Source organism: Rhinopithecus bieti, unplaced genomic scaffold (assembly GCF_001698545.2).
Source record: "Rhinopithecus bieti isolate Rb0 unplaced genomic scaffold, ASM169854v2 scaffold_31823, whole genome shotgun sequence".
Lineage (NCBI taxonomy): Eukaryota > Metazoa > Chordata > Mammalia > Primates > Cercopithecidae > Rhinopithecus > Rhinopithecus bieti.
Window position 1 is genome coordinate 188,979 of NW_016814121.1, and position 13,745 is coordinate 202,723.

The 13,745-nt window shown below is 51.8% G+C and overlaps 1 protein-coding gene across 1 annotated transcript in view; it reads left to right on the forward strand.

Moving 5' to 3' along the window:
* The window catches only part of GTF2IRD1 (GTF2I repeat domain containing 1), a 128,755-nt gene extending 117,660 nt beyond the window's left edge, over positions 1 to 11,095 (forward strand). Inside the window, exons 24-26 of the mRNA XM_017849886.1 lie at positions 2,517 to 2,554; positions 9,354 to 9,490; positions 10,872 to 11,095. Coding sequence (XP_017705375.1) covers positions 2,517 to 2,554; positions 9,354 to 9,490; positions 10,872 to 10,940 — 244 coding nt within the window. The 3' untranslated portion in view covers positions 10,941 to 11,095. The remainder of the gene's footprint in view (positions 1 to 2,516; positions 2,555 to 9,353; positions 9,491 to 10,871) is intronic.
* Positions 11,096 to 13,745: the final 2,650 nt, after the last annotated feature.

The window sequence follows — 13,745 nt, forward strand, 5'->3', positions numbered from 1 at the left end:
TTTATTTATTTATTTATTTATTTATTTATTTTGAGACGGATTCTCACTCTGTCTCCCAGGCTGGAGTGCAGTGGTGCGATCTCGGCTTACTGCAAGCTCTGCTTCCCAGGTTCACGCCATTGTTCTGCCTCAGCCTTCTGAGTAGCTGGGACTACAGGCGCCTGCCACCACACCCGGCTAATTTTTTTGTATTTTTTTGGTAGAGATGGGGTTTCACCGTGTTAGCCAGGATGGTCTTGATCTCTTGACCTCGTGATCTGCCCTCCTCGGCCTCCCAAAGTGCTGGGATTACAGGCGTGAGCCACCATGCCCGGCCATTACTTTCTTTTTGAGATGGAGTCTCGTTCTGCTGCACAGGCTGGAGTGCAATGGTGTGATCTCAGCTCACTGCAACCTCCACCTTCCAGGTTTGAGCAATTCTCCTGTCTCAGCCTCCCAAGTAGCTGGGACTACAGGCACACACCACCACCACACCTGGCTTTTTTTTTTTTTTTTGTATTTTTAATAGAGATGGGGTTTCACCATATTGGTCAGGCTGGTCTCGAACTCCTGACCTCAGGTGATCCACCTGCCTCAGCCTCCCAAAGTGCTGGGATTACAGGCGTGAGTCACTGTGTCCACTTTTGTGTGTGTGTGTGTGTGTGTGTGTGTGTTGCACAGGCTAGTCTTGAACTCCTGGGCTCAAGCCATCCTCCCATGTTGGCCTTTCAAAGTGCTGGGGTTATGGGGATCAGCCACCACACCTAGCCTGTGGTGTATTTCTTTCTTTCTTTTTTTTTTTGAGATGGAGTTTTGCTCTTGTTGCCCAGGCTGGAGTGCAATGGCGTGATCTCGGCTCACTGCAACCTCCACCTCCCAGATTCAAGCAATTCTCCTGCCTCAGCCTCCCAAGTAGCTGGGATTACAGGCATATGCCACCATCCCAGATAATTTAGTATTTTTAATAGAGATGGGGTTTCTCCACATTGGTCAGGCTAGTCTCAAACTCCTGACCTCAGGTGATGTGCCCATCTCAGCCTCCCAAAGTGCTGGGATTACAAGCTTGAGCCACGGCGCCCAGCCCGTCTTCAATGTTATATTACATGTTTTGTTTCTTTGTTTTTTTTGAGATGATGTCTTGCTGTATCGCCGAGGCTGAAGTGCAGTGGCGCCATCTGGCTCACTGCAACTTCTGCCTCCCGGATTCAAGTGATTATCGTGCCTCAGCCTCCCAAATAGCTGGGAACACAGGTGCCCACCACCACACCCAGCTAATTTTTGTATTTTTATAGAGACAGGGTTTCACCATGTTGGCCAGGGTGGTCTCGAACTCCTGACCTTAAGTGATCCACCTGCCTCAGCCTCCCAAAGTGCTGGGATTACAAACATGAGCCACCATGCCTGGCCTACATGTTTTTTTAAATTAAGATAATATTTGCATGTGTCAAAAAAAAACCAAATTATTCAAAATCAAAAAGTAGAGATTTCCCTTTCTCCCACAGATAGTTCATCCCCCAAAGTAACAACTATAAAGTAACAACTAGAAAATGCAGTAACGTTACCCCATGAAGCAACAACTAGAAAATGCAGGAAAACGGCCAGGTATGGTGGCTCATGCCTGTAGTCCCAGCTATTCGGGAGGCTAAGGCTGGACAATCGCTTGAACCCGGGAGGTGGAGTTTGCAGTGAGCTGAGACCACGCCACAGCACACCAGCCTGGGCAACAGAGCGAGACTCCATCTCAAAAAATAATAATAATAATAATTTTTTAAAAATTAGCCGGGCATGGTGGTGTGCACCTGCGTTCCCAGCGACTGGGAGGCTGAGGCAAGAGGATCGATTGAACCCAGGAGTTCAAGACTGCAGTGAGCTAGGATGGCACCACTGAACTCCAGCCTGGGCAAAAAAGTGAGACTGTCTCAAAAATAATAATTAATAATAATGCTGTGATGACTATCCACTTGCATAAATCTGGGCACACATTTCTGATCACTTGGTCAGACAACGTCCTCGCTTTATAGATAAGGACAGCGGACCCAGAGGAATGATTTGCCGGCATAGGCCCATCATCCAGGGCCTATATGGGGGATGCTCTGTTGGGACGGTGTGTTCCCCATTTTTATGTGTGTCTTACCAGGCTCCCTCAGCAGCAGCAACACATCTCAGGGAGCAGGTGAGAAGGAAGGGAAATGGCCAGACTCAATGGCTCATGCCTGTAATCCCGGCACTTCGGGAGGTGGAGGCAGGTGGATCACCTGAGATCAGAAGTTCAAGACCAGCCTGGCCAACATGGTGAAACCCCGTCTCTACTAAAAATATAAAACTTAGCTGGGCGTGGTGGCGGGCGCCTTTAGTCCCAGCTACTCGAGAGGCTGAGGTAGGAGAATGGCGTGAACCCAGGAGGTGGAGGCTGCCATGAGCCGAAATTGCACCACTGCACTTCGGCCTGGGCGACCAAGCGAGACTCCATCTCAAAAAAAAGAAAAGGAGGGGAAAACCTCATTTTCTAACTGCCACCTCATTTCTTTCTTTTTCAGACCCTTTGCAGAAATCTGCAATGATGCCAAGGTGCCAGGTGAGTCGGAGGTGAAGAAGCCGCCCTTCTGCCCCGCGGGGACTAGAGACTGTTCCTTTTTTTTTTTTCTTTTTTTTTTTTTTTTTTTTTCCTTTTGTGGAGAAAAAAGTCCAAGGCGTCTCGCTCGGTGATTACCAGCATGGTCTCGCAACCCCTGGCGCTCAAGCTATCCTCCCGCCTCTGCCTCCCTGAGAGCTGGGATTACAGGCGTGAGCCACCGCGCCCGGCCGAGACTGTTCCTTTTGAAGAAAGGTAGAGCCGGGCGCAGTGGTTCACGCCTGTCATCCCAGCACTTTGGGAGGCCCAGGCGGGCAGATCACTTGAGGTCAGGAGTTCAAGACCAGCCTGAGCAACATGGTGAAACCCCGTCTCTAGTAAAAATACAACAATTAGCTGGGCATGGTTATGGGCACCTGTAATCCCAGCTACTCGGGGGACTGAGGCAGGAGGATTGTGTGAACCCGGAAGGCGGAGGTTGCAGTGAACTGAGATTGCGTCCCTGCATTCCAGCCTGGGCGACAGAGCAAGACTCCACCTCAAAACAAAAACAAAACAAACAAACAAAAACATAGAAACAGGCAGAGACACCAGGAGTTGGAGGCTGCAGTGAGCTATGATTGTACCACTGCACTCCAGCCTCAGCAACGGAGTGAGACCCTCTTAAAAAAAAAAATTTTAATAAAAAAATTTTTTTAAGGCAGAGATAGATGTGGTCCAGATGGGCATGCAATAGATGGCTGACCACCTTGAGAAAAATATAACCCCTCTCCACCCCGGTGCCTCCCCAGGGAGCCTGAGGTCTCTATGAACAGGGCCAGGTATCCCCAAGAGGCCCCCGGAAACCTGCAGGTGCCCTGCAGAGGGGAGGCCCCGCCATAGCACCAGTGAGTGTAGGAGGTCAGCTAGAAGAACAAGAGGCAGGCCGGGCCTCAGGGAGCATCGTGGAGGCCTCCTGGGTAGCAGAGGGGTAGCATGTGACCGAAGGGGTGAGGCAGGCGGGCACTGCCTGAGACTGGCCGGACCCCCTCCATTCTGCTGGCATCTGCAGGGTATACAGATCCTTTCATCAGGCACCTGGGGCTGCCTGGCATGATGGTTCTGATTAAGGTGGATGATGGGACTTGGGAGAAAGTACTCCAGATGACTATGATGTGCACCCAATTAAGAAACACTGATTCGGCCGGGCACGGAGGCTCACACCTGTCATCCCAGCACTTTGGGAGGCCGAGGCAGGCAGATCACTTGAGATCAGGAGTTTGAGTCCAGACTGGCCAACATGGTGAAACCCCGTCTCAACTGAAAATAGAAAAATTAGGGCCGGACACCGTGGCTCACATGTGTAATCCCAGCACTTTGGGAGGCCGAGGTGGGTGGATCATCTGAGGTCAAGAGTTCGAGACCAGCCTGGTCAACATGGCAAAACCCCGTCTCTACTAAAAATACAAAAATTAGCCAGGCGTGGTAGCACGTGCCTGTAATCCCAGCTACTGGGGGGCTGAGGCAGGAGGATCGCTTGAACCTGGGAGGCAGACGTTGCAGTGAGCCAAGATTGTACCTCTACACTCCAGCCTGGGCAACAGAGCAAGACTCTGTCTCAAAAAAAAAAAAAAAAAAAAAAAAAAAAATTAGCCTGGCATGGTGGTGCAAGCCTATAGTCCCAGCTACCTGGGAGTCTGAGGTGGGAAGATTGCTTCAGCCCAGGAAGCAGAGGTTGCAGTGAGTCGAGGTCACACCACTGCACTCCAGGCTGGGTGACAGAGCAAGACTCTGTCTCAAAAAGAAAAAGAAACACTGATTGGCCAGGTGTGGTGGCTCACGCCTCTAATCCCAGCAGTTTGGGAGGCCTAAGTGGGAGGATTGCTTGAGTCCAGGAGTTTGAGACCAACCTGGGCAACATAATGAGACCTTGTCTCTACAAAAAGTTTTTTTCTCCCATCCAAGTACTAACCAGGCCCAACCCTGCTTCGCTTCTGAGATCAGGCAAGATTGGGCGCATTCAGGGTGGTATGGCCATAGACCAAAAAGTTTTTTCTAAAAATTAGCCAGGCATGGTAGTAGGCACTTGTAGTCCCAGCTACACAGGAGGCTGAGGCCAGAGGATCACTTGAGCCCAAGAGTTTAAGGCTGCAGTGAGCTATGATTATGCCACTGTACTCCTGCCTGGATGACAGAATGAGACCCCATTTTTTTTTTTTTTTCTGAGACAGAGTCTCGCTCTGTTGCTCAGGCTGGAGTACAGTGGCACAATCTTGGCTCACTGCAACCTCTGCTTCCCAGGTTCAAGCGATTCTCCTGCCTCAGCTTCCCAAGTAGCTGGGATTACAGGTGCCCACCACCATGCCCAACTATTTTTTATATTTTTAGTAGAGACGGGGTTTCACCACATTGGCCAGGCTGGTCTCGAACTCTTGACCTCATGATCTGCCTGCCTCAGCCCCCCAAAGTGCTGGGATTACAGACGTGAGCCACTATGCCCAGCCTTTTGTTTTGTTTTGTTTTTTAAGACAGAGTCTTGCTCTGTCGCTTAGGCTGGAGTCAATCTTGCAATCTTGGTTCACTGCAACCTCCGCCTCCTGAGTTCAAGCGATTCTCATGCCTTAGCCTCCTGAGTAGCTAGGACTTCAGGCATGCAACACCACACCCAGCTAATTTTGTGTATTTTTATTTTTATTTTTTTTTGAGACAGAGTCCCGCTCTGTCGCCCAGGCTGGAGTACAGTGGCGAGATCTTGGCTCACTGCAAGCTCTGCCTCCCAGGTTCAGGCCATTCTCCTGCCTCAGCCTCCCAAGTAGCTGGGACTACAGGCGCCCGCCATGATGCCCAGCTAATTTTTTTGTATTTTTAGTAGAGTCGGGGGTTTCACCGTGTTAGCCAGGATGGTCTCAATCTCCTGACCTCGTGATCCGCCCACCTCAGCCTCCCAAAGTGCTGCGATTACAGGCGTGAGCCACCACGCCCGGCCTGTGTATTTTTAGTAGAGGCGAGGTTTCACCATGTTGGCCAGGCTGGTCACAAACTCCTGACCTCAAGTGATCCTCCCACCACAGCATCCCAAAGTGCTGGGATTATAGGCGCAAGCCACTGTGCCTGGCCGAGACCCCATTTCCTAAGAAATAAAAAAGAAGAAGAAAAAATACCGATCTAATCTTACCCCACCTCATTGTACAGCTGGGAAGCTGAGGCACAGAGATGTCCAGGGATGTGCCCAGGCCACATAGTGAGTCAGACGCTGTGTAGACCCTGCTGTCAGGACCACCCATCTGAACCATAGACCACCGTGAGCCACAGGGCCCAGTATGGCTGCTCAGCCAGGATAGTGATAGGATTCAGCAAGGCCATGCCACAACCTGGCCTGAGACCCAAGGCCCTGACTCCTGTCAGGACCAGGTTCACCTGGAACTCCACAGCCTGGGTGGCACAGCCCAGCTACAAGCCACCTCCTTCCATCAAGAGCTGATCACAAGCCTGGGCCATATAGTGAACCCCCCTCCGTCTCTGCAAAAAAAATAAAAATTAGCCAGGAGTGGTGGTGCATACCTGTTGTCCCAACTACTCAAGAGGATGAGGCAGGAGGAGTGCTTGAGGCCAGAAGGTGGAAGCTAGAGTGAGCTATGATTGTGCCACTGCGCTCCAGCCTGGGCAACAGAGTGAGACCCTGTTTCCAAAAAATAAAAAAAAAAAGAGCCAGTTACAAGGGTGAGGCACGGCGCTGAACACACGGATCTGGAGGCGATTTGGTTGGCTCTCAGGTCAAAGGCAGAGACGAGGCCGGGTGCGGTGGCTCACGCCTGTCATCCCAACACTTTGGGAAGCTGAGGCAGGGAGGCAGGTGACTCACCTGAGGTCAGAAGTTCGAGACCAGCCTGGCCAACATGGTGAAACCCTGTCTCTACTTAAAAAAAAAAAAAAAAATTAGCCAGGGGTGGTGGTGGGCACCTGTAATCCCAGCCACTCAGGAGGCTGAGGCAGGAGAATCGCTTGAACCCAGGAAGCGGCAGTTGCAGTGAGCCGAGATCGCGCTACTGTACTCCAGCCTGGGGAAGACAGCCAGGCTCTGTCTCAAAAAAAAAAAACAAGGCAGAGACACAGAAGGCCACATGAAAGTCTCAGGAGGATTTGGGACAGATGCCCAGAGGGTTGATACTGTCACCCACATCCACCACTCCCGCCAATGTGGCCATCTCTCATGGTGACTCAAGGATGGCCACAGCCCATGGACCAGTCTGAGACAGAGGGTGGGGCAGCCTCTGACTTCTTTTCATGTGGAATCTCCCACAAAATCCCTCTGACTCAGAGCCTGGGCTCCTCCTGCCTCCAGGGTCTTCTCTTTCCCAGGGTCTCTATGCCACATCACAGACCCCCAGTTTCTGAGTTTTCTCCAGTTGAAGAGACATTTGCCCCATGGACCCTGCCTGCCCTTACTCTGTGTCATTAAGACCCTTCTGGTGAGCTGAGTACAGTGGCTCACACCTGTAATTCCAACACTTTGGGAGGCTGAAGCAGGAGAATTCTTTGAGCCCAGGAATTCAAGACCAGACTGGGAAACAGAGAGAGACCACATCTCTACAAAAAATTAGCCAGGCAGGGTGCTGTGCACCTGTAGTCCCAGCTACTCGGGAGGCTGAGGCAGGAGGATCGCTTGAGCTTGGGAGGTGGAGGTTGCAGTGAGCCAAGACCACACCACTGCACTCCAGCGTGGGCGACAGAGTGAGACCTTGTCTCAGAAAGACAATAAAAGCCCTTCTTTATTGGGCTGGGCGAGGTTTCCATGCAGTAACCCATCCAATCAGGACATGCTGCTCAAAGTCTTACATCTTCGGCCGGGCGCGGTGGCTCAAGCCTGTAATCCCAGCACTTTGGGAGGCCGAGACAGGCGGATCACGAGGTCAGGAGATTGAGACCATCCTGGCTAACACGTTGAAACCCCATCTCTACTAAAATACAAAAAATTAGCCGGGCGAGGTGGCGGGCGCCTGTGGTCCCAGCTACTCGGGAGGCTGAGGCAGGAGAATGGGTGAACCTGGGAGGCGGAGCTTGCAGTGAGCTGAGATCCGGCCACTGCACTCCAGCCCAGGCGACAAAGCAAGACTCCGTCTCAAAAAAAAAAAAAAAAAAAGTCTTACATCTTCACCTCAAGTGAATTCAGCAACCGCAGAACACCTGCCGACCCCTGCTCTGTGCTGGACTAGATGCTGGGTTCTTTTATGCATGCGGTGTTTTCTGAGTCTCACCTCACACTGGTTTCCCTATTTGATTCAGAGAGGTTCATCGGTTTTCCCAAATTCACACAGTGATAATAGTAAGTGGCCACAGGGAAATCTGAACTTAGGACTTCTCATTCCAAACCAGAGTTTCTTTCCCTGGGGCACTGCCTGTACTTGGACCTGTGAACTCTCCGCTTGGGGCCACCATACATCAGTGATAACCATAGCAATATAATTCTTTTATATTTTAGTAGAGACAGGGTTTCACCATGTTGCCCAGGCTGGTCTCGAACTCCTGACCTCAATCAATCCACCCGCCTTGGTCTCCCAAAATGCTGGGGGATTACCAGTGTGAGCCACTGCACCTGGCCCCAGGTCCTCTTTATACCCTCCCTGGACCACCTAGCCTGCAGGCCCAGCCTCCCCAGAACTCCCAGAGCGTCTCCTGGGGCCACATCCCTTCCCAGCCTTAAAGAGCCCAGGAAAGAATGTGGCCTCTGGAGCCCCGCAGACTTGGCCTTGGAGAAAGTCCTTTAACAGCCCTGCCCCTTTGGGTGCTCATGAGTGAAATGTGAATAGGTTCTTGGAGCGTTGCTGGGAGGATCCCAGGAGACAATGTGCAAAGCATTTAACACAGTGCCCAGCACCCAGAAAATACTCAGAAACTGAGAATGTGATTAATATTGTTGCCATGAGCCAGGCACGGTGGCTCATGCCTGTGATCTCAGCATTTGGGGAAGCTGAGGCAGGAGGATTGCTTGAGGTTGGGAATTTGAGACCAACCTGGGCAACATAATGATATAAGAATACAAAAAGTTAGCCGGGCATTGTGGTGCACATCTATAGTCCCAGCTACTTGGGAGCCTGAGGTGGGAGAATTGCTTGAACCCAGGACTTGTAGGCTGCAGTGAGCTATGATTGCACCACTGCACTCCAGCCTGGACAACAGAGTGAGACCCTAAAACACAATATAGGCCAGGTTTGATGGCTCATACCTATAATCCCAGCACTTTGGGAGGCCAAGGTGGAGGGATCATTTGAGGTCAGGAGTTCAAGACCTGCCTGCCCAACATGGTGAAACCAACCGCATCTCTACTAAAATACAAAAAAAATTAGCCAGGCTTGGTGGCAGACGCCTGTAATCCCAGCTACTCGGGAGGCTAAGGCACTAGAATCTCTTGAACCCAGGAGGCATAGGTTGCAGTGAGCCGAGATCGCGCCACTGCACTCCAGACTGAGTGACACAGTGAGACTCCGTCTCAAAAAAAAAAGAAAGAGAGAGGACCTAGGGCCTGAGGGGTGAACTTGCTGGGGAGGAGAAGGGACACCTGGGGATGAGGATACAGTGTTAGCAAAAGCAGGCAGGCCAGCAAGAGCAGGAGGCCAGGGAGAGTGGGTCCTCAGGCTTGCTTTGGGAAGGAGGCTGGACAGGTGGGCTCTGGACAGGCGGGCCCTGACCCCCAGGGGATCAGGAGCTTGAAATCCTGAAAGGGGGACTCAAAACCTTAAGACAGAACACTTTTCCAGGGAGCTCAGGAGACTGAGACAGAAAAGCCTCAGCTTCCACCGTCAACAGCCTTTTCCCCTCCTTCCAGCCAAAGACAGCAGCATTCCCAAGCGCAAGAGAAAGCGGGTCTCGGAAGGAAATTCTGTCTCCTCTTCCTCCTCGTCTTCCTCTTCCTCGTCCTCTAACCCGGATTCAGTGGCATCGGCCAATCAGATCTCACTCGTGGTAAAGTTGCACAGATTTGGACTCCAGCCCTCGTCTCTGTGACCCTCCCCCCTCGGTCAGGCAGGGCCGTCTACTCTGGGATGTGGGCCCAGGGGATGGGGAGGCACTGGGCTTTGAGGGGAGACCTCCCAGCCTTGGGGGTTATAGATGCATCCACCTGTCTCACCCAAGAAGTAGCCCATCCTTCTCACGGGGTACTCACAGGCACTCAGGCAGGAATTCACATCCCCACTAGGCACATGGGCCAGCCAAGGTCCAAGAAGGGACCTGCCCATGCTCTTCAGCCGCGCCAGAGCTGGAGACATGAAAAGAAATGTCACTGGCCAGGCGCAGTGACTCACACCTGTAATCCCAGCACTTTGGGAGGCCAAGGTGGGTGGATTGCCTGAGGTCAGGAGTTCGAGACCAGCCTGGCTAACACGGTGAAACTCCGTCTCTACTAAAAATACAAAAAATTAGCCAGGCGTGGTGGCGGGCGCCTGTAGTCCCAGCTACTCTGGAGGCTGAGGCAGGAGAATGGCGTGATCCCAGGAGGCGGAGCTTGCAGTGAGCCAAGATCGTGCCACTGCACTGCAGCCTGGGTGACAAAGCAAGACTCTGTCTCAAAAAAAAAAAAAAAGAAAAGAAACCCCTTCTCTACCAAAAATACAAAATTAGCCAGGCATAGTGGCACATGCCTGTAATCCCAGCTACTTGGGAGGCTGAGGCAGGAGAATCGCTTCAACCCGGGAGGCAGAGGTTGCAGTGAGCCGAGGCTGCCCCATTGCACTCCAGCCTGGGCAACAAGAGTGAAACTCTGTCTCAAAAAAAAAAAAAAAAATTAGCCAGGCATGGTGGCATGTGCCTGTGGTCCCAGCTACTTGGGAGGCTGGGGCAGGAGGATCACTTGGGCCCAAGGGGATTGAGGCTGCAGTCAGCCAAGATCGTGCCATTGCACTCCAGCCTGGGCAAGAGAACGAGACTCCATCTCAAAACTAAATAAATAGGCTGGGTGTGGTGGCTCACGCCTGTAATCCTAGCACTTTGGGAGGCCGAGGTGGGCAGATCACTTGAGGTTCAGGAGTCCAAGACCAGCCTGGCCAACATGGCAAAACCCCGTCTCTACTAAAAATAAAAAAATTAGCCAGGCATGGTGGTGGGCGCCTATAATCCCAGCTACTTGGGAGGCTGAGGCAGGAGACTCGCTTGAACCCGGGGGGCCAAGGTTGCAGTGAGTCGAGATTGCGTCACTGCACGCCAGCCTGGGCAGAAGAGTGAAACTCCATCTCAAAATATAAATAAATAGCCTCTGAGAAAGCCCCTCCAAAAGCAGAGCTAAGCATTTTGGGTTCGTTCCACATCACCTGGAGTCCTAACCAAGTCCCTTTGTCACTCTCTCTAGCAATGGCCAATGTACATGGTGGACTATGCCGGCCTGAACGTGCAGCTCCCGGGACCTCTTAATTACTAGACCTCAGTACTGAATCAGGACCTCACTCAGAAAGACTAAAGGAAATGTAATTTATGTACAAAGTGTATATTCGGATATGTATCGATGCCTTTTAGTTTTCCAATGATTTTACACTATATTCCTGCCACCAAGGCCTTTTTAAATAAGTAAAAAAAGAAAAAAAAAAGTGTTGCCTTTACTTTTACGGTCACTGTTTCATGTTCTCGTTTGGATCGCGGCCGCAGCTGTCACTGGGGACGGGGTCGGGAAATGCAGCTCGGGTGGCCTGCCAAGGCCCTCCTTCCTCATCACAGCAGAGGTAGTGTACAGAAAGACCTCAGAGCTCTTTGTCCTCCTGGGAGCGTGTGACATCAAGAAGAAAAGCCACGGAAGGAAAATGTGCCATGGGGCCGGGCGTGGTGGCTCACACCTGGAATCCCAGCACTTTGGGAGGTTAAGGTGGGTGGATTGCTTGAGGTCAGGAGTTCGACTTCATTGGGCTGTAATATCGATGTTTTGGGAGGCCAAGGTGGGAGGATTGCTTGAGACCAGGAGTTTGAGACCAGCCTAGGCAACATAGTGGAACCATTTCTCTAGAAAATTTTAAATGTGGCTCACACCTGTAATCCCAGCACTCTGGGAGGCTGAAGCGGGTGGATCACCTGAGGTCAGGAGTTTGAGACTAGCCTGGGCAACATAGGGAGACCCCGTCTGCACAAAAATACAAAAATGAGGCCTGGCACGGTGGCTCGCGCTTGTAATCCCAGCACTTTGGGAGGCCGAGGTGGGTGGATCACCTGGGGTCAGGAGTTCAAGACCATCCTGGCCAACATGGTGAAACCCTGTCTCTACTAAAATACAAAATTAGCCAGGCGTGGTGGCAGGTGCCTGTAATCCCAGCTACTCAGGAGGCTGAGGCGGGAGAATCGCTTGAACCCGGGAGGCAGAGGTTGCAGTGAGCTGAGACCACGCCATTGCACTGCAGCTGGGGCAACAAGAACGAAACTCTATCTCCAAAAAACAAACACACGCACACACACACAAATTAGCCAGGCATTGTGGTATGCACACCTGGAGTCCAGCTACTCAGGAGGCTGAGGCAGGAGGAGGATTGCTTGAGTACAGATGGTTGAGGTTATAGTGAGTTGTGATTACACCACTGTACTCCAGCCTGGGTGACAGAGCAAGACCCTGTCTCAAAAAAAAAAATAAAGAGTGTTAAATATGGTAAATGTCAGAGAGGGAGAGGCCCATCCCAGTGAAGCACTGTGGCTTCACCACAGTGAGGGAGAGGTATCTTCAGAAAGGGGTTTGGAGACCGGGCGCAGTTGCTCACGCCTGTAACCCCAGCACATTGGGAGGCCAAGGTATGCGGATCACCTGAGGTCAGGAGTTCGAGACCAGCCCAGCCAACATGATGAAACCCCATCTCTACTAAAAATACAAAAAAAAATTAGCTGGGCATGGTGGCGTGCGACTGTAATTCCCACTACTTGGAAGGCCGAGGCAGGAGAATTGCTTGGACCCAGGAGGCAGAGGTTGCAGTGAGCCGAGATTGCACCATTGCACTCCAGCCTGAACAACAAGAATGAAACTTCATCTCAAAAAAAAAGGTGGGGGCGGTGGGGTCAGGACAAGTTTTCTTTTTTCAGGCGCAAGGTCTTTCTGTGTGGGAAAGACCTTGCTGGAATGCAGGCTGGAATGCAGTGGCACGATCACATCTTCCTGCAGCCTCAAACTCCTGGGCTCAAGCAATCCTCCTGCCTCAGCCTCCGGGGTAGCTGGGGCTACAGGTGTGAGCCACCATACCCAGCCAAATTTTTTATTTTTTATTTTTTGTAGATATGGGGTCTTGCTATGTTGCTCATGCTGGTTTCAAACTCCTGGGCTCAAGCCATCCTCCTGCCCCAGCCTCCCAGAGTGCTGGGATTAGAGGTGTAAGCCACCATGCCCAGCCTGGGATGATTTTGGATAGAGCTTTGGAAAACTGACAGGTAGAGTCACGGGTCCTAGCTATGTCTCAGAAAGACCACTTGAGGGGCAGTTGGGAAGTTGAAGGAAGTGACAAGACTAAAGGCAGAAAGACAAGTCACAAGAGCGTGGCAGGAATTCAAGACTTGGCACCCAGTCCCTGCTCATTGAATCAACACATTTACTGAGCCCTGCCCTTCTGGCTGGGAGGCCAAGCAGCTGAGTGTCCTGATTGGGGAAGTGGCTGCCAGGGAGCACAAAACAGAGTAAGGCTCTTGTGGTGGCTCAGGCCTGTAATCCCAGTGCTTTGGGAGGCCAAGGTGGGAGGATCGCTTGAGGCCAGGAGTTTGAGACCAGCCTAGGCAACATAGTGGAACCCTTTCTCTAAAAATTTTTAATTAGCTGGGTATGGTGGTGTGTGCCTGTGGTCCCAGCTACTCTGGAAGCTGAGGCAGGAGGACTGTTTGAGACCAGGAGTTTGACACTGCAGTGATCCGTGACTGCACCACTGCTCTTGAGCATGGGCCACAGAGCAAGACCCTGCCTCTGAAAAAACAAAGCAGGGGACCTCACCTAGTGCAGAAAGTAGGAAGAGTCCTTGAAGCTGAGGCTTGAAGAGCAAGTGAGGCTTTGGGGGCACAAAAAGAGGAGGGCTGAGACAGGTGGGTGTGTAAGAGGAGAGCCATGTGGGCAAAAACGGAACTGGACAGGGACGGGGTGCATTCCAGGAATAAGAAGGTGTCGCCAGAGTAGACACAGGGTGGCTGGAGGTGACATGTCAGGGCAGGTGCGGACTTGGTCAGGGTTCCCGAGGACGCTCAGCAGGTGTCTCCTACACATGGTGCCGGGCTGAAG